This window comes from Neopsephotus bourkii, unplaced genomic scaffold (assembly GCF_033783945.1).
Source record: "Neopsephotus bourkii isolate Nb327-2 ecotype Australia unplaced genomic scaffold, CSIRO-AGI_Nbou_v1 NB_887, whole genome shotgun sequence".
NCBI classification, from domain to species: Eukaryota; Metazoa; Chordata; class Aves; order Psittaciformes; family Psittacidae; genus Neopsephotus; species Neopsephotus bourkii.
In genome coordinates, this window is record NW_026901381.1 from 852,896 (window position 1) to 872,960 (window position 20,065).

A 20,065-nucleotide genomic window follows, 5' to 3' on the forward strand; every position below is an offset into this window, starting at 1 on the left:
GCCGTGCTGGCTGCCTTTGGGGCCACATCCCTGCCTCCTGTGGGTCGAGCAGAACAGACCCCTGAAGCAGTCCCTGGTGCTGGCAGGGGGCAGATGTGCTCTGTGGGGCAGTGCTGGAGGAGATGCTGAAGCCACCTCCTCCGGGTACAGCAGCGGGGCTGCGGGAGGTGATGCTGGGAGCATCCACTGCTCCCTAACAAACTCCAGCAGCCCATGAATCATTCATTTAATCTCTCATGACACGCCTGTCATTTTCCCGGGCGAGGAGCGGGGAATCTCTTGCTGAAGGAGGTCATTAGCTGTCAGGGACGGCTCCAACTGCCTTCCTGCCTCCGGATCGATTAAACCCCTCCGCCGGCGTGCGGCCGCTGTGCAGGGAATACTGATGGGCAGGCAGGAACGGGGCTTGGGAGGAGAGGAGGCACCGGCCAGGCTGGAAGGAGCAGCAGAGGTGGGTACATTGGGCAGCAGCGGGTGCTGGGGTCTTGGTTTGGGGTCCGCTGGAGCAGTGTCATCTTCCTACATCGCAGATCAGACCTAATGGGTTTGGGCTCTATTTAGAAACCCTCTGTTTTGCTTATTAGTATGTTTTGCCAATTCAGCCTACTGGTTTGTATGTGCTGTGGTCATTGCTCTTAGACCTGTCTGTGCCTAGCTAGGGAGTCTGAACTAGGTTCTCATCCCTCTCCTCTGGGTTGATGGAGGACATCCATGTGACAGGGGTTTATGCCTCACCGGGGTGTTTTGCCTTACCACTTTGGCTCCTTCTGTCCCCTCCTGCAGTATTTCTACGAAGGGAACGACATCAGTGACCTGCCAGTCAACTTGTCCGTGGTCTGGAATGGGAACTTTGTCATCGACAACCCCCAGAACATCCAGGGTGAGTGAGGGATGGGAAACCAGCCCCGTACCTCCCCAATCTCCAGCCTACCCCTCTCCCCAGCCCTGATGCAGTTTGCACCAGCATCAATCAAATGGGTTTGTTAAACAAGAGGCTTTTCATCAAGAAGCTCTGGCGTTGAGTCCATGATGCTGGAGCCTCCTGCCCATGGGGGTTTGTTCCCTTGGGAGCTGCTGGCACGCCCGCAGTGGGATGGGGAAGGAGTGGGTACCCGTCCCCCACTAGCCCCTATGCCCATGTGCCAGGGGGTCCGTGCTGACCCTGGCTCTCCTCCTGCCTTGCAGCCCACCTGTACAAGTGCTCTGCGCTGCGGGAGAGCTGCGGGCTGTGCCTCAAGGCTGACCCGCGCTTCGAGTGCGGCTGGTGCGTGTCGGAGCGGCGCTGCTCGCTGCGCCAGCACTGCCTGGCCTATGAGAGCAGCTGGATGCACGCCACCAGCGGCAACAGCCGCTGCACCGACCCCAAGATCACCAAGGTACAAGGGGATGCTCCGTGCTGCGGGACCCTGGGGCGGGGGAGATGCGCGATGGGGATGGAGTTGATGCTCTCCAGTGGCACCTCACAGCAGACAAATCTGCGTGGTGTTTAGTCCTAAACACCTCTGGTCGCCACGTGAATTTCCAAGGCTGAAATCCTCTCTCCATGCACTGGTTTTCTGGCTCATCCCTGAGATTCCCATCACTTCTACGTGTGATGGGAGGATCCTGGAAAAGCCACAGATCCAGGTTGCCACTCCCCAATGCTCACTAGGGCTGGTAGTTCATCATCACCCCCTTCCCTGACAGCTTTTATGACCTTTGCTTAATAACACTGTGTATATTAATGTTCACATGCCCGTCGGGCTGGGCTCCAAGTGCACTGGAGGGACTGCTGGGTATTTCTGCTGGATACCTTCTGTTTACCCGTGTCTGGTGAAGCCTTACTGGTGTTAATGACTGGAGTGTTAGCGCAGGATCTGGTCTGTTTGGGTTTCAGTGCCTTATCTGATGGAAGCTGGAAGTGAGAGTGGTGCCTTTTTCTGTACCAGTGTTGTGGGGTGCTGGGTGGCAGCCATGGGAGGAAAGGGGAGCCTCAGCAGCAGCTCTCCAGCCCTGAATCCTTGTGAGATGCTGCAGTACTGCAGGTGTAGCACAAGCAGATCTGGTAGCATTTAGGCTTGAGCTTGGTGCTGCTCTGCATCAGTGCATTTAGAGCTGGTGGTCGGTGTGGATGTGTGTAGCTGTTGGTGTGATGCTCCTCTGGCAGCCTGCTGTTGCCTGCTGCTTCCCACAACCCCTCTTTTCCTACAGGCCAAGGGGAATGGCTTGAACCTGCCAGAGGGGAGACTGAGCTGAGCTCTTAGGCAGAAGCTCTTCCCTGTGAGGGTGCTGAGGCGCTGGCACAGGGTGCCCAGAGAAGCTGTGGCTGCCCCATCCCTGGCAGTGCTCAAGGCCAGGTTGGACACAGGGGCTTGGAGCAAGCTGCTCCAGTGGAAGGGGTCCCTGCCTGTGGCAGGGGTTGGAGCTGGAGGAGCTTTAAGGTCCTTTCCAACCCAAACCAGTCTGGGGTCCTATGATGCAGTGTTTTCAGGGGGAGCTGGAGCCTCCTTCCTGCCCATCCCTCTGGGCTGATGGTGTCTTCATGGTTGCTGGGAGATGACCGTGATTCTTCTCCCTTGAAGTGAAGAATGTCATACCCATTGCTTGGTGGTGGGGACAAGCCCCCTCCAAACCTCTGCAGGGTCCTGTGACCCTGAAGAGCAATATCCCTTCCCTTGGGAAAGGGGAACCCCTCCTCATTATCATCCCCTGCCCCTACTGCCGCCATTGCAGCTGGGAATGAGCCCCCTGCTCGTGCCCACTGGAGCTTGTTGGTATGAAAGGACCCTGTGAAACCAATGAGCAGGAAAGCATTGGGGGGGGCGGTCTGGATCCTCCATTCCATGCTGAAGATGATCAGAGCGGTGTGAATCCAGAGGACAGTGGTTAACCCCAGAGGTGATGGCTGCAGTGGGGCTGTGCAGGAACGCTCCCTGTCTCCTTCCCATTGTATCTGCAGTGGGTGTCTAAATCCCATCCCTGTGCCTGGACACATGTGGCATCTCCTGGCTTGTTCTTTGGGGGATTTATGGATGTGGCTGTCATTCAGGAGATCTTTCCCCCTCTGTGGGTTCCTTACAGATGCATTGGGGTTTATCATCCCCCATCTCAGTAGGGGTGGATGCAGGGGAGTAACACACATCCCATGGCTGCCCATGTGGGGCATCCCTATGGCTCTGCTCCCTTGGCTGATGGGCCATGTTCTCTCCTAGCTGTTCCCAGAGACCGGCCCCAGGCAAGGAGGGACCCGTCTGACCATCACCGGAGAGAACCTGGGCCTCAAGTTTGAAGATGTTCGCTGGGGCGTCCGGGTGGGCAAAGTGATGTGCATCCCCATCGAGAGCGAGTACATCAGTGCTGAGCAGTGAGTGCCTGCAGGGGGGTCACCTCAGTGGACTGGGACAGGGCCACATGGCAGCTGAAGACATGGGGCTGAACTGGGGGAGAAGGGCCTGCTGGTTGTGGTTGCCCTGGAAGGAGCTCAAAGGCTTTGGGGAAGCTGCCCCCAGCCAACAGCCTCTGCCCTGGTTTCTCATGAAGCTGCTGGCAGCTCTGTTGGTGTTAGATCCATCTCTTCCTGAAGCCAGTCCATCCCTGCCATGGCACAGGGAGCATCTCGGTGCCAGGACACTGAGCGCTCCTTCCCTGCATCCCTTAGGATCGTGTGTGAGATTGGAGATGCCAGCCCGAGCAAGGTCCATGAGGCGCGGGTCGAAGTGTGCATCCGCGACTGCTCGCCCAGCTACCGAGCCACGTCCCCCAAGAGCTTCACCTTTGTGGTAGGTCCCATGCTGGGGACAGGCTCCATGGGAGGGAGGTGATGCCAGGGGGATCAGTTGAAAAATGAGCTATCATTTACCCACTGCTTCCGGGGGGTGCAGGTGGGGATGCTCTGGGCAGGTGATGGGTCACGCTGGTTGAATCTCTCCAAGGTTGCCACTGCTCTGCTTCCCCATTGTCTGCTGGCACTGCCACCCTTAGCACTGTGCCCTGCTGCTGTCCCATCGGTCTCCTTTAGCCCTGTCACCCTCGTGGGGCTATTTACGGATGCACATTCCCATCCCCAGCCCTTCTGACCCCAGGGATGCTCTTTTCCTTTGGCAGACACCCACTTTCTCCCGTGTGATCCCAGCCCGGGGTCCTCTTTCCGGCGGTACCTGGATCGCCATCGAAGGCAGCCACCTCAACGCCGGCAGCAACGTCTCCGTCACCATCGGGGGACGGCCGTGTGCCTTTTCATGGTGAGGGGCACGGGGGGTGATGAGGGTGGGCAAAGGGCACCTCCAGAGGCAGCAGCACCCCTGTAGAGGGACCCGTGCTGGGGGTGTCTGGAGGCATCCCCCCTGAACACGCTGTGTGCCAGAGGCTGCAGGAAGAGCCCCAAGAACAGGGATTCTTCTCTAAAAGCACAAAGCCCCGAGGCATGAAGTGGATAATTTTTAGATTAGGGATGATAATGGAGCGGCTCTTTAAATATTTTCCTGCGGTAATTACTGGTTATCAGCCCTAATCGCTGCTGTTTGCAGCAGCCGCGCGATGGGAACGCTCAGGAGCTGCTCAGCCTTTCCCGTTCCCTCCTGCCTTTTGTTTCAGTCCTTGGTGGGTTATTTTTGTCTGCCTTTTTCCCCTTCTTTCTCCCTTTGCCCCTCAGTAGCTTGAGAAGGGGCAAGGGGCCGGGGCAGCATTGCCCCCTCTCACCTTCTTTGTGCCTGGGCATTGATGGGTTGTGTGTTCCTACCCCAGGAGAAGCGCCCGTGAGATCCGGTGCAGGACCCCCCCTGGGCACAGCCCCGGCGGCTCTCCCATCCTCATCAACATCAACCGGGCAGAGCTGAGCAACCCCGAGGTGAAGTACAACTACACCGAGGACCCCACCATCCAGAGGATCGATCCCGAGTGGAGCATCAACAGGTAAATCACTGATTATAGGGGGGCTGTTTTCCACATGGATCCCTCCCACCTCCCGATGGATGCATCTCAGCGCTGCTGCTATAGCCACTGGGCCGTGCTCCAGAGACGTGGTGAGAGGAGTGTGAGCAATGGCTTGGCACTGGGGCCCTGCTGACTCCTGGCCTGCAGTGCTCAGCCTGGCAGGGGACAAGAGCAGAGAGCGCTTTGGATCTGCTTAATTTCAGCCTGACATTTGGCGGCGGCAAATAAAATGAACCTATTTCCCATCAGGGAGTTTTTGCAATGTTTACATATTTTCCTAAAAGGTTTGAATTGGCTGGAGAGGAGCCCAAGGAATCCATTAAGAGCCAGTGCCAAGGGGAAACCTTCCCCAGGCTGTTGATGAGGAGCAAGCTCCCCAGGGACACGGCCAAGCTCTCGGGGACAATGGGGGCTCTGAACACCAACACCAAGGCATGGAGAAAGCCCCTCAGGGCTCAGCCTGTCCTGCCACCTGCTGCCTGCATGGTGAAGGGGGTGACAGAGAGAACCTCCTCCTCCTCGGGATGCTTTTCCGTTCTCCTTTAGCTTGGGAGCTGCCTTCAGACCCCAAACCCAGACGCAGGGTGGGATGCTGGTATTAGTTAGCAGCTTTGATGTCTCCAGGTGGTCCCTGGGTCAGCTGAGATGGTTTGGCAGTGGTGCATGCAGATCCTGCTGGATGTGGTGGCATCTGGATAGGATAAGAGGTCCCCAAGGCACTGTGGCTCACCCACGCTGGGGCTGATGGGTGTCTGGTTGATGAGGATGGGTGATTCCCCCCCAGAAGTGAGGACCCATCACTGAGCTCCCATCCTAACCCATTGTCTCCATGTCTCTAGTGGTGGGACGCTGCTGACCGTGACTGGCACCAACTTGGCCACCATCAAAGAGCCCAGGATCCGGGCCAAGTACTGCAGCTCTGAAAGGGAGAACGTAAGTGATGCTGGGCTGGGGCTGGGGGCACAGCTTAAGAAGGAGGAGGGATTCCCTGAGCCTTCTCACTGCAGAGTCCCTGGCCATGAGAGCATTGAGATCTGAGTGTGGAAAACTGATGGGATGTTTGTGGGATGTCTGCAGGACAGTGACAAAGAGAACACATCCACCTCTTGCACATCCATTGGAGACAGGAGTCTGCCCCATGGTGGGATGTGGTACCTGTTGATGCAACAGCACAGGACAGGAGATCCCAAGTCTAAACCTCATGTCCAGAGCTGCTGCTTGCAGGAGATCCTTATGGGGTCTGATCCTGCTGGGAGCTGGGTCTGACCTCAGTTGTGCCTCCTGCAGAACTGCACTGTCTACAACGACACGACCATGGTGTGCTACGCTCCCTCCATCGACAACCCTGTGCGCAGCCCTCCGGAGGTGGGCGACCGCCCGGATGAGATTGGCTTCATCATGGATAACGTCCAGGCCCTGCTCATCATCAACACCACCAACTTCGTCTACTACCCGGACCCTGTCTTTGAGCCGCTCAGCCCTACTGGGATGCTGGAGCTGAAGCCCAGCTCTCCCCTCATCCTCAAGGTAAGGCAGAGGGGTAAGGATGTGTCCCTCAGTGGAGGTGGCTTTTTGTCTGTGCACGAAGTCCTGCGCTGATTTGCTTTACATTGGGTTGGTTTAAGTGTTCCCTATTGCACAAGAACTGACAATCTCGTTCCTTGCTCCCTCAAAGGGCAGGAACCTGCTCCCACCGGCAGCCGGTAACTCCCGCCTCAACTACACGGTGCTGATCGGAGACACCCCCTGCACCCTGACAGTGTCCGAGACCCAGCTCCTCTGCGAGTCCCCCAACCTCACCGGCCAGCACAAGGTCACGGTGAGTGCTGACACTGGTACCCTCTGAACCACAGAGGTTCAGGCTTTATCCCAGCCCTGCTCTGTGCTCATCCTTGGATGAGGACCAGAGAGCCGGTGCGCATGCAGGAGCATCCTTCCTGCCCCCTGGGCATCACTCTCCTTAACTTGTTAGGACCAAATGCTTTGTCCCCTCCCCAGTACACACAACCGGGTGTTCCTGTGCCCTGGGTGGCCCTGCCAACAGCCTCCCTTCCCCGCTGGGTGCCAAGGCACAGCCTGTGCCAAGGCAGGGGGGACTCCCACCCCTTTCCCTCAGTGCTGGCTCATACCCCAAGGAAGGCTTCTTTGTTAGTGGGGTTGTAGCGCAGCAGTGCTCACTCTCCAGGACCCTGACAGGTTGAAAGGGACCCAGCATAGTCCCCCCACCAGCCTCCCAGCCATGGGGGAACTCGCTTCACATCCCATCTGTTAATGTAATGTTGTCTGAATGAGACATCAAACTCTGCCTGTTCTGCAGGCACGCTGGCAGCGTGTGTCCTGCATCCCATTAAAGCATCCTGCACTGCTCCGGACCAGCTCCTGCTATCCCTGCCTCCTTCCTCCTCTAGGCTGGGAGTCATCCTCCAGCTCTGGGCATAGTGGGAAGGGCTGTCCTTGTGACTCCAGGTCTGTTTTTCACCCCCACCATGGTGCAGATCAAGGCTGGAGGGTTCGAGTTCTCCCCGGGAACGCTGCAGATCTACTCGGACAGCCTGCTTACCCTGCCCGCCATCATCGGGATCGGTGGAGGAGGTGGCCTCCTCCTCCTCATCATCATCATCGTCCTCATCGCATACAAGCGCAAATCCCGGGATGCCGACCGGACCCTGAAGCGCCTCCAGCTGCAGATGGACAACCTGGAGTCCCGGGTGGCCCTGGAATGCAAAGAGGGTGAGGGATCCCTGTGCTGTTAACTTGGGGTCTTGGAGGGTTTCCTACTGTCCCAAAGCTCAGTGTGCTCCCACCCTTTCCCTAAAAGCGGAATGGGAATCATAGAATCACTTAGGTTGGAAAAGACCTTTAAGGGTCCAACCGTTATCCCAGCACTGCCAAGTCCGCCACTAAACCATGTCCCTAAGTGCCACATCTACATTTCACTTAAATACCTTCAGGGAATGGGCAGAGCTCCTTTGTCAAAGGAAGCAGACTCGTTCTGTGTGGGGTTTGGGTTTTTTTCCTGTTACAAAATTCCCCTTTATTTCTCCAAATAGGAGGAAAGAGAGTAAGGAGAGTAGTGGAGGCTGCTTGGGAGCGGGCAGTCCATCTCTCATTATGTGATAGACAGATGCTGTGAAATTGGACAGAATTCCTTGTATGATCCTGCTGATAAAACCTAATTGCCCATTATCCCCTTGAGCTGGCTCTGGAGGCCCTGACCCTGCCATCCGCAGCCACAACCAACCTGGGTGCTACTGGTGCAGCGGGCACCAAACCTGAGCTAATAAAGAGAGGAAAGAAAGGAAGAAACCCCCTTTGCTTCCCCAAATCCCCATCCTTACGCATGCCTGCGGATGGCACTGGTGACAGGGAGAGGGAAGGGAGCTGGTGGAGGGGATGGTGTCTTGTCTTCCACAGCTGACAGATAAAAGGATCTGCTTTTAATTAAAAGGCACAATCTCTTCCCTGCCTTTTCTCCTTTCTAGTCCCACCAGTTACAGATAAGATAGCACGCCTTTCAAGCTGACGGTTTGTTTTCTCTCATCAGGCTGATGAGCCTGCAGTCCTCTGCCTGCCTCCCAGCTCCCTTTAAAGTGCCTTGAATTGGATTTTTCTAAGGGTTTGCTCTCCCCTCGCCCCCCAATCCCTTTCCCTGCTGCATCTCCAGGACTCTTCTCCCGGCAGCTTTTCCCTATAGGTGCAATTAAAGGTTCAGGACCCCCCCCTGCATCACGTTCCTCTGGGATTCGCTGCTGCCTCTGCGTGGATCCGGAGGTGCTGGGGCGGGTGTGTTCAGGCTCTTCTCTGGAGCAGTATTTAGGTCAAAAAGAAATGAGGACATTCTTGTGGTTTAGGCTAATGTTTTCCCCCAGAAGCTCTGGCTTTGTTCAAGCCTCGCCTTTCCCTGCTTCCCCTTCATCCCTGGGAGGCTGGGAGCGCTGAGCAGCAGGGATTTGAGCCCCCTGGGACCTGGTGGTCCTGTTCCCAATGCTGCCACTTGATTTATTCTGGCGAAGTCATCTCCTCCCTCTGCAGCTCCATTCCTCCATCTGTGAGGTGGGGACAGTGATCACAGCCTGCGGGGAGGAGGGATGCAGAGCCCATTCACGCCTGGGGGGCCCAGCCATGGGGGTGCAGGATGGGTGCTGATGCTGGCTGGTAGGACTCCAGGATGTGTTGGTTTAATTCTGCCTTTCCCACCCCAGCCTTTGCTGAGCTGCAGACTGACATCAACGAGCTGACCAACGACCTGGATGGCGCCGGCATCCCCTTCCTGGATTACCGCACCTACGCCATGCGCGTTCTCTTCCCAGGGATAGAAGACCACCCCGTGCTGAAGGAGATGGAGGTGTGGGTCTGTCTGTCTGTCTCTGTAGCATCTCACACTGGGGCTGTGCCCCTGCACGAGTCCCCTTGCCCCCAGCATAGGGCTGGAGAGATGCCTTGGTTGGATGCTGGCCTGGTGCAGCAAAGAGCATCTCGCCACGTGGCAGCCAACATGAACGCGGAGCGGCTGCTGACTGCGTGCTGCACTCTGACATTAATATCAATATTTATATTAATATCATTGCTGCTGTCATTTTCTACAGCACTTGCTTTATTCAATTGGGTTTGTTTGATGCCTGACCGGCTGCTCGTTTCTAACAGGCTTGTCTGACATGGCCTGCTTGCTTGGCTCCGTTTCCCCATGCAGAACCCATCCTTGGCATCCTTCCCCTGCTTCCCAAACCCGCTCCCTCTCCTCTCCCGGCCTCCCCACCTCTGTTTAATTTAGTGCATGCAATTGCACACCAATTGGCTTCTCGTTTGCTGGGCTGCCGAGGCCGCTCTTGATGAGGGAAAGGAGGGGGGGGATGACCTCAGCTTCCCCTTGCTGCTGACCCAGCACAGTAATTAATGTCGACGGGGGCTTCACAATGTATTTAGGAGAAGTAATTGGCCCTGGTGCAAGATGCACGGTCACTAATTACAGCACAACAAGCTCTTACCAACTCCAAGTGCACGTGCTGCTGGTGTACGCCAGCGTGGCTGCGGCACGGGGCCCTGGCCCTCCGCCTGCTCTCTTTCCCTGGTCCCTAATCCCAGCTCCGGAGGGCAGTGGGGACCTAGTTTCCATGGATTTCCCCTTGTTTCCATGGATTTCCCTTTGCAGCTCGGGTTTCCGGATGCTGGGAGCGTGAGCGTAGCTCTCCCTGGGGTGCAGCCCTTCCTGCCTGTGCGAACGCCTGGTTCTCCTCTCACCTCTGCTCTTGCTCTTTAGGATTTTCCCTACAGAGGGAGGGGTGTAAAGGGTATCACAAAGGGTATCAGAGGGGGAATTTTGCATTGGCTGCGACAGGCTGGATGGGAGTTTATCCGCGTCCCAGTTCCTAATTCAAAACATCCCATTTGAGCGAGCACGCCAGCTCAGCCTGGCGTGGGAAACAAGGGGTTAAAGTTGCAAAGGAGGACAAAAACCCCCACCAAATCCCCAAAAGAGATTAAATAAAGCAACTACAGTTGTGTAAGCTTCATATAATTTAATCAGGTTTGCTTTTATTTGTCTCTTTGCTCTGAGTGTAACATTAGCTATTGCAAGTGACGGGAAGGAAGCGGTGCTTGTGCACGCACACGCTAATCTGCAGCGAGCATCAGGCTGGTGGGACCAGCTCCTTTCTCTTTCGGGTTTGAGGGGGAGGTTTTGGTGCTTGGTGGGAGTTTAAGCCTGATTAAATATTTAATTCAGTGTTGTTCATTTATTTCTGCTAATGATCAGCCAGTTAAACACAGGGAAACCAGGCAGGCGACAGCCTCAGGCATTGCTGTGCTGCTTGTGATGGGGTTTCATGTCCTGCTGTGCTCCAGTGGGATGGTCGCTGTTGGGCAGGACCTGTTCCCCATCCTATAGAGATCCTCCTTGCTCTGTTGAAGGGAGAAATCCTCTTGTTCTGTGGTCACTTTTGTGTGGTCTTGGTTGTCAAAGCACCAGCAGCGCACAGGGATCAGTTATACTGGTGGGTCTGGTAGATTTCCAGTGCAGCCACTGTGCTCCAGCTGGCTCTTGGGTCTTCCCATGCTGAGGAGTCACCCAGCATCTCTGCATCCCTGTAGGGAGCTTGCTGGGTAATGCTGCTGAACCGCAGGCATCTGGGTTACCAGCATTATTGCATTGAGGTCTCTGTATGGTCTGGAGGGAGAGGCTCTGGGAAAACCTCATTTAAAGCATTTCTGTTCCGAGCAGGGCCTTATTCTTGACCTGCATTAAGGGAAATGGAGCCATGTGCTTGCTGTAAGGGAACCCTGAGGAGGGAGGCAGAGAGGGTTTATCACCACCCCACCCACCTTTGGGGGTGCTCTGGGACAGGCGTTTGGGTGATGGGGGTGACAGTGGCACCTGGGGATTCCTATTGCAGAATTGGCAAGGTCAGGGTGGGAAAACGGGGTTTGTCCAATGGGAAGGAGTGTTTTAAAGGGGGAAGTTAAACCCATGAGGAATTCTGCTGAAGTGAAAAGTGATGATCCAAAGTTTTGATTGAAGTGAAGTGATTTGATGTGTCAAAACCCTGTTCTTCATTTTGAGTTGGTGTTTTGAAGTGAAAAGTGTTGTTTTGTCTCCAAATACCTATGTGGAATGAAGTTTTTCACTTATTCCATTGATGTTTTTTGCCACATCGAGGCTTTCCTTTGGAGGAAACCATCTTTTCCAATGGGAAACCACTGTGTTATAGAAATGTTCATTTCTGATAAGGAATATGGTCAGGGGTGACCAGGGCTGTGCTGACGATGGCAGCGTGGGGATGAGAACATCCCAACCCCATCCCTGCTGGGTCCTACGTGGCCAAGTATGGCCAGAAATACACCTTTAAACATCTCGAGAGGACAGGGAATGATTCAGGCTATGCCTGGAGTGGAGTTTCTGCTCTTCCCTTCCCTGTCTGAAATCCAGCCCCTCAAAATCAGGCTGGTTTGCTGGTGGTGGAGCTCAGGGTTGAGGTGTTTGCTTTGTGTGCGATACCCAGAGCATGTGTTGCAGTGCCTTGGGTGGGGATTGAGCTGCTTGTTAGCTGAAATTGAGAACTACTATTTGTGTGTGTGTGTGTTTGGGAGAGAAAGAATGTGTGGTTATGGGATGGAAGTTTGTGTGGGAGAGTCTTTGTATAGAAGCGTGTGAATTTATATACATTATATACAGTGATGCCCTGTATTAACCTGATGCTGTGGTACTACAAACTAGATAATACTTTTGGAGGGAACCGAGGTTGATCACCAAATAGGAAGCTTGGTAATATGAAAAGAGCAAATCCAGCTGCTTTTGGACCCATTTTCATCCTTTCCTCTTGTGGGATGAGGGTGAATCCAGTGTCTTGTGCAGCCCAGCGCCTTCTTATTGCCCTCCCGCTCGTGCCCGTCTCCCAGCTTTGCTCTATCCCTGCAGGTCCAGGCAAACGTGGAGAAGTCCCTGACGCTCTTTGGGCAGCTCCTGAACAAGAAGCACTTCTTGCTGACCTTCATCCGCACGCTGGAGGCTCAGCGCAGCTTCTCCATGCGGGACCGCGGCAACGTGGCCTCGCTCATCATGACAGCGCTGCAGGGCGAGATGGAGTACGCCACGGGCGTGCTGAAACAGCTCCTCTCCGACCTCATTGAGAAGAACCTGGAGAGTAAGAACCACCCCAAGCTACTACTGAGGAGGTGAGGGACCATTCTGGGGGGTAGGAGCTGTGGGACAGTGCCCAGGCTCTTCTGAGCTGGTGTCATTGGGGATGCCATCAGTGATGGCTTTGGTGTTGGCTGGTGGTCTGTTGTCAAGCATTGCCTTGCCCTGTCTGTGTGCCAGTATAACGGATGTGGGACCACTTGGACCCAACAAATTCAGGAGTCACCCATGGGATGTTCTTGCTCTAGTTTGGCCCATGTGGGTTTGTGGTCTCTGGGAAGGAAGGGAGCACTATGCTTAGCAGCTAGGTCGGTGCAGTGAGGATGCATGCGGGTGTGTATGGCTGCAGTGATGCTCCCCCAGCCTTCCCTTTGCCATGGGACCAGGCAGTCCCACACACTTCTTAGCATGTGGGGCAGCTCTTGCCTTGCATGGGTGCCTCCTTGAGGCTTGCCCACCTTGCTGGGCACACAGGGTTTTTCCTGGGAAAGCCAAGCAGCTCTTCCCAAGCTGGAAGTCCCTCCAGAGCTGGGGGAAGCGTGAGCAGGAGGCAGCCTGCCAAGCCTGGCCCATCAATATTTAATGATAGCTCTGAGCTCTCCTTCATCACGGGCTGATGAATATTGAGAGATACACCAAGAGCTGAACAAAAACAATTAATAAGCTGCACCAGCCCAGCCCGGGGCCCTTCTTGTGCCATCTTCTCCCTTTGCACTGCTGTGCCTCCCTATCTCCGCCTTCACCAGCCCGGTGCCACCAGCCTGTAGCGAAGGTGCTGTGGGGACAGGGGAGAGCCATGGGGCTGGTTTGTTACCAGGAAGCCTCAAGAGCATCTTTCAGCCATCAGCCAATGTTCATGGGTGGCGTGGTCAGATCAGGCAAAGCCTGTTAGGTTTTGTGTGCCTCGCCCTGGGGAGAAGACACAGATGTGAGCTGGTCCCAGTTCCAGCCACCTTCCCTTAAGAGCATAGCTTTGACTCTGTCTGCTTCATTTATCACATTTAAAAGGGTGACCTTAGTTTCTCAAGTGCCAGAGATGGGGTGCAGAGCAGACCTGTGGCTGCCTGGGTGAGCAGGGGGGATCTTCGAGGTCCCAACCCTCACCCCCATCCCTGCTTCCCAGGCGTATCTTTAGGCTCTTTCCTTCTTATAATCCCTCCATGACACCAGGTTTCACTGGAATACTTAAACTGCATTTCCAGCTCCTGAACTAAATCAATAACATCTAAATAAAAGGCAGGCTGGGGAGGGCAGGAGCTGCAGTGGCTGAGCCATGGGACAAGCACAGGGGCAGAGCACCCTGAGGAGTGTTGGTCCCCAGCCACAGAACTCAAGGGCCCATCGTGGTGGAGCTGCAGGAGGCTTAGGGGAGGGACGAGGTCCCCATCACCTTGCTTGTGTGTCCCCAGGTGATGTTTAATGGCCCCGAGGGCTTCTCCATCCTTTTGATTAGCCCTGCTGCTGGGTCTGAGGGTGTGCTCACTGCCCAGGGCACTGGATTAACATTGATCCAAGTGGGGAGAGCTTTTACTTGTTTATTTTGTTACTGGATAATCCCCTATTGCTGTGGCATCTGGCTCTTTTGCGGATAAAGGCAAACACCCACTGGAGCATGGATGATGGCACTTCACATGAGTGTTACAGCCTTGTCACAAAGGTCCTGGGCTGGGGCTGGGGGATATCTGCTGAATAGCTTCAGTCTACTCCTCCCTGGCTTTCTCCCTGTGTCCCTTCTCCCTTTTTCCTTCCCCTTGATGCATTAATCTTTCCCAGCAGGGCAGAAAGGCTTCCCTGGAGGCTCAGGTATTACCATCCGCTAATGGTTTAAGGAGGGCTCTGCTATTCCAGGGAGGGCAAAAAGGTCTAAGCCCCTATTAGCACAAGAGAAAGCCATGGAAGGGACCATACGACCCTGAGTCAGCTTGAATAAACTGGCAAAATGGATTTCCTATCCCAGCCATCTGGCCATCGGGAGCTGCTCCTGGCCCATCTGCTGCATGGCATTGCCCTTGGGCACTGGGACTCCTTCTGGTGGCTCTGAGGTTGATTCCTTATGGGTTTGGTTCCTTGAGTCTCCTGTTTGTATCCCTTCCCCTGGTGCAGCAGGAAGGTCCTTGAGGTTGTTGGTGTTGCTGGTGCTTCAGGAGCATCTGCGTCTGCAAGCGGCTGATGTGATGGTTAATGGGTGGATAAACTGAGGAAGCCTAACCCAGAGGGTGAGGGCTGACTGGGGGTTTACTTCAGAGGGAGTGAAAGGCACTTAAATAATGGACATGTTAAGGGGAATATCAATCTTATGGCCCTGAGGGCAGGCTGTGGTGCAGATAGGCATGATAAGATGTCCTTGTAGGAACTTGGGCCCTGTGCCCCTCTCTTCTGCTGATGCAGCCCATCCTGGCTGCAGGACCAGCACACCCCCCATGCTGCCTGGACCCATCGCATCTCACACTCATCCCATGGGATCCTGCTCTGCTTCTTGTGCACATCTGCATGGTGGTGGTCCCAGACAGACACAGACAACTCCCCTGAATCTTCCATACTCATGGAGCACGGTGGCATCTGCATTTGAACCATGCTTTAGGAAACTAGGCGCGATATATGACCATCAGCTGCATCTCTGAGAGTAGAGAGGCACGGATCCATCTTTGAACTCCTTTTGGAGCTGGTGGTTGCAGCATTGTCCACTGCAAGCTGCTACATCACCACCCCACTCTGAGGAGACACACAGAGACCTGGATTTCCACCATGGAGGCAGGGAATGGTTAAATCCCATGGGATAAGGTTGTACTCGGCTCTCTGGTTCTCCAGATACACTGGAGACCAATTTGCTTCTCCCTCCTGTGGGGCTGCCATCCCTCAGCCTTGAGGATGGACACCCTTTCCACTAGAGCCTTGCTGTTTGCTTGTGCCCCTCTGCTTTGAGGCTCCCCCCTTTCCAGATGACACCTTCTATAGACAAAAGTAATTCAGCCATAGTCCAAGGCTGAGGTGTCAGCAGGTGGGATCAGAGCCCTTTAACATCCCCTGCTGATGGCTTTGCTCTCTGCCTTCCCTGCAGGACGGAGTCGGTGGCAGAGAAGATGCTGACGAACTGGTTCACGTTTCTGCTGTACAAGTTTCTGAAGGTGAGTTTGGGAAGGGATGCCAGCCCCGTGTGGGCAGGGAGGGGGTACCAAAGCCTGGGGTGATGCTCTGCTGCTCCCTCCCAGAGTAGCCGTCGCTTCCCAGGTCTCCATTCCCATCCTGGCATTCTGAGATGTGATCCGTGATAGTGGGTCTCCTTTTGGAGAAAGAGCTGAGATTGAGAAATGAAATCCAGACTGGAATTGCTTAATGCATAGTGGAGATAGGATAAATCTGAAGCAACTCAGCTGAGCCTTGAACCCCTTTGGAGCGGTTCCCATTCCTCCCTCCTTGCCTCTGCTTGTGTAACTCAGGAGGAAAAAGCCCTTGGAGCTTGTCCTTCTGTAGATGTGACTGTGATGGGAGGATGTTTCTGCCTGTTTGAGCTGCAGTTGGATGTGCTGCACTCTTCATGCACAGCTGCTGCTTTTCCTTCATCTCTTTGACACTGAGGCTCTGCGGTAGGGGAATTGTTTCCCTCAAGCGTTTCTATCACTGTTTCCCTTCTAAAAGGTGCCCTGGTGGGGATGGACACCCCATGGGGTGTGTTGGCAGCCAGGACACAGCTCTCTTCACTGTGCATCCACAGGGATGCAGAGCTTGAATCCACCTTTTTCCCAGCTTCATCGTGATGGCAGCAGAGGATGCTGAAGCCCCAGGGCTGTTTTTACCCCTGATTCATCCATCCCATACCGAGAACGTTTATTCCACCAGCACCAGTGCTTCCACTCTCTGGGGCCGCACCAGCGAGTGAATGGTGCCTGCTGTCCTGCTGCTGCTTTGCCAGTGAGCAGAGCCATTCCTTGGGATGCTCCGTGCAGTGAGGCTGGGTGCCACGCAGCAGGTTTGGTGGGATTTCATCCCTCATTAAGATAAAGAGAGTTTGAACCGTTTCCAGCCAAGAGATGAGAGCGAGCAGAGCCTGTGCACAACTCGAGTGATCATCAGCGAGAGGTGATTTATAATATCACTTACATGCACTTGGCTTTTTGCCTCTGTTGAGGGATAGCCGCTATCTGTACAAATCTAGCTGGAGCGTGCAGCAGAGATGCTTTCCAGGGCTGGGGAGAAGAAGAGCTGTGCTGGTCATGGGGAGATGTCAGACCTCCTGCTGCCCTGTTGTGTTGGGGCTTTGCCTGTCGAATAAGGTGGGATGCTGGCAGATGGGTCAGTTGGATAGGCAGGAGTAGGCTATAAACCCCCTCAAGGCTCCTTGAAGTGGACAAGGCTGAGCTTTGGCTGATGCACAGCATTCAGATGCCCACACTGGTGTCTGGGGATGTTGTGCTTGTGTTTGTGTGTGTGACTCAATGCCCTTGGCCTGTCCTAGGTTGGGCGTGTGGACAAGTGGTGAAGTGATGGGGCATGTTCACCTTGTTCAGAAGCTGCTCATGTGCCACCTCTGTCCTGCATCTGTCCTGTCCTCCTTAAAAGAGGCTCCTGGATACGTCACCAGTGCAGGGCAGGACTGAGGATAAGGAGCAGCAGGAGAGAGACGTGGGGATGGGACCTGTACAATGGCTTCTTACAGTCAGTCCTTGGCTATGGTGTCCAAGCACAGAGGTGTCACAGCAGACAGTTTGCCAGCAGGGAAGTTGCACCAGACCCTGGTTTGGTCCATGTGAATGAGGCAGGAAGATGTCCAGGAGCTGGATCAGCTCCCAGCAAACCTCCCTGGAACAGGGCATGAGGGATGGGGACAGGGACAGGACAGCCCCCCCTTGCCCAGGGCCAGCAGTGTGGGGAGCCAGTGAGGGCTGGTGCTTTCATGAGGACCCTGTAGTAGCATTTATCAGACTCTTAATGAGACACCCCGGGGAAAGGGAGAGGGATAAATGGAGGCAAGTGCTGACAAATGCAGGATATTAGGTGCCTGATGAGCTAGATCTAGTCAATAAGACAGTTTGAGCGTGGCTGGCTTGCCTCAGCCTGCTCCCAACGCGTGCATCAGGGCTGGCATCATGGGCATGGCTGTGTTTGGGGGCTGGCTGCCTTCTATCAACCTGTGGGGCTGCCAGACCCATCTCAGTGGTCCCCTCCTGTATCTCCCCCAATAGAGCGCATCCTGGGGCAAGTGCCCACTGCTGGTTTCTGCAGCTCCTGCTCATTGTATTGGTCTCTATCAGGGATGAACCCTAAACCATCCTCATTCATAGTGGCTCATTGAGCTGTGACCCATGTCAGTGTCTTGGCCCTGGTCCTCAAGAGCTGCTGGGGACAGAGAGGTTGGGACTGAGGTTTTGGATTGCTTCAGTTGACCAACAGGTCAGAAGGAGACCAGGATCATGGGGCACACAGGAGCCACCAGAAACCCACATGATATTGGTGGAGTGATGTGTCTCTCACCAAGACCTCTGATGCCTCCATCCCTCATGGGAGACCATAGGGCCAGCTCTATCCATTCATCCAAGAAGAGATTTATTCCCCATGAGCTCCACTGGTGTGAGGAGTGGAGGAGGCGATGCTGTGATGCCTGAAGTAGAACCATGGCCGATCCCACCTCTCCTAGTGGGGATCCTGCAGAGCTGCAGATGTTGAGACAGCGACTATGCCTTGTTGGAGAGGGGAAATCTATGGGCTGAGACAGGAGCAGCTGTGCCAGATGTGAGCAGGAGCCCTGCTCCCAGCTCTCTTCCATCCATCCATCCATCCATCCATCCATCCATCCATCCATCCATCCATCCGTCCGTCCCACTTCCACACACTTGGAAGTTTTACAAGGAGTTTTTACAAGCAACTGGAAGAAGCAACTTGAGCCTTTCCCCTGTGACTGGAGGGTGGGCTCGAGGTGCTGTAGGAGCATCACTCCTTGGCCAGCCCCACTCTCCTGCCTCACCAGTGATGCTCAGCACAACACCCACCTTGGGTGTCTCGTGTTTCCAAGCCGACTTAATGAAGCCAAGTTTGCAAATGAAACCTAATTCCAAAGGCAGGCGTGTTGTCGGGAGGCTGGGGATGATGTATGCCTGTTCCTGCTCTTTAGCAGCTGTCTCTTTAATTACCACAGATGCTAACGAGATGCTACCAGCATATGGTGACAGGGAGAGCAGCCGCACTCCGCACCAAAGGATGCTTTATCTGGGAGGCGGCTGGGAGGGAAGGATGAGGGCCGGGGGGTTACGTCTGCTGGGGACTTGTTCCTGTCCTCTCTGCTCCCATTGTACCCTGTTTAGTCCCTTAGGGCTGATGCCTGTATCTGGAGGGGCTCATTGGGATGCAGCTCAGCGGAGAGGTTTTGGCTCTGGGTGATGAAAGCCAACTCGTGGCTGCTTGGTGCCTCCAATCTCAGTGGGGCCTTTGCTGTTCCTTGGTTGCTGCATTTCCAGCATCTCTTTGGAAGAATCTGCTCCAGTTTCCCTTTCCCTTCCTCCTACCTATGAGATAGATGCTGAGGTGGCTCTGGCTGGCTCAGACTGTAGGGGTTTGGTGGTGGGGACACGTAGGCACTAAATGGTTTTGCTGCAGGTTTAGCATTGCCTGGTCACCTCCATCAGCTGGAATCTGAGGTAGGGTTGTCAATGAGTTGTTTGTTTGCTTTTCCTTCCCAGTGGATCTGGTTGGCTGTGCCCAGCATCCTATGGAGAAACCTCCTTTGACCTTCTCTCCTGGCAGATGCCAGAGCTGCATCATGGTACCTGGGAAGAGCCCCCTTTCCAGTCCTCTGGTGCTTCTCTTGGCTGGACCAGCACAAAAGATACAGGCTATAGCCTATACAGGCCATCCCCAGACCCAACCTTCTCTTCACTAGCCTGGAACTGATGCTGCAGGGCCACTGCAGGCTCCTGACGAAGTGGTGGTTCCTGAAAAGCAGAGCTGGTGTCTGGCACCTTCTCACCTCTTTCTTCATCCTCACCCCTATCTTCATCTTCACCTCTTCTCCATCCCATGTCCTGCAGGAATGTGCTGGGGAACCTCTCTTCATGCTCTACTGCGCCATCAAGCAGCAGATGGAGAAGGGACCCATTGATGCCATCACAGGAGAGGCTCGCTACTCCCTCAGTGAAGACAAGCTGATCCGGCAGCAGATTGACTACAAGATGCTGGTTAGTGCAAGCAGAAGCCTCAGTGGTACTGATGCCAGGACTGCAAGGTCTTGGAGGCACCCAGGGGGCTTTGCAGAGTGGTTTGTCTCTTGTTCTCCTCTGCAGCATCCCTGAGGTGCCTCTTGCCTTCTCTGTGATGGCTCATCTCAGAAGTGGGTCCTTTACGTGGCAAGGTTTGCCCTTGCCATGGAGCTGAGAAAGCCAAACATGAACTCAATCCCCCTCTGCACCTCCGCCAGCAAACCCCATGGTTGGCCTTTAAGGTCCCATCCAACCCAAACCATTCAATGTCTCTATGAATAGCTGGCGATTTGAGGGTGGTGGGGAGAAAGGCAGAGCAGGGATGTGCCATGAG

General features: G+C 54.8%; 1 protein-coding gene across 3 annotated transcripts in view; it reads left to right on the plus strand.

Moving 5' to 3' along the window:
• PLXNA1 (plexin A1) overlaps positions 1–20,065 on the plus strand; it is a 105,239-nt gene that overhangs the window by 70,011 nt on the left and 15,163 nt on the right. For all 3 annotated transcript variants that reach the window (XM_061357153.1, XM_061357156.1, XM_061357154.1), the window contains exons 11-24: positions 784–880; positions 1,186–1,376; positions 3,192–3,343; positions 3,638–3,758; positions 4,084–4,220; positions 4,723–4,890; positions 5,751–5,844; positions 6,199–6,438; positions 6,587–6,730; positions 7,407–7,641; positions 9,114–9,256; positions 12,323–12,579; positions 15,603–15,669; positions 19,564–19,710. In XM_061357153.1, the coding sequence (XP_061213137.1) occupies positions 784–880; positions 1,186–1,376; positions 3,192–3,343; positions 3,638–3,758; positions 4,084–4,220; positions 4,723–4,890; positions 5,751–5,844; positions 6,199–6,438; positions 6,587–6,730; positions 7,407–7,641; positions 9,114–9,256; positions 12,323–12,579; positions 15,603–15,669; positions 19,564–19,710 (2,193 nt within the window). The remainder of the gene's footprint in view (positions 1–783; positions 881–1,185; positions 1,377–3,191; positions 3,344–3,637; positions 3,759–4,083; positions 4,221–4,722; positions 4,891–5,750; positions 5,845–6,198; positions 6,439–6,586; positions 6,731–7,406; positions 7,642–9,113; positions 9,257–12,322; positions 12,580–15,602; positions 15,670–19,563; positions 19,711–20,065) is intronic.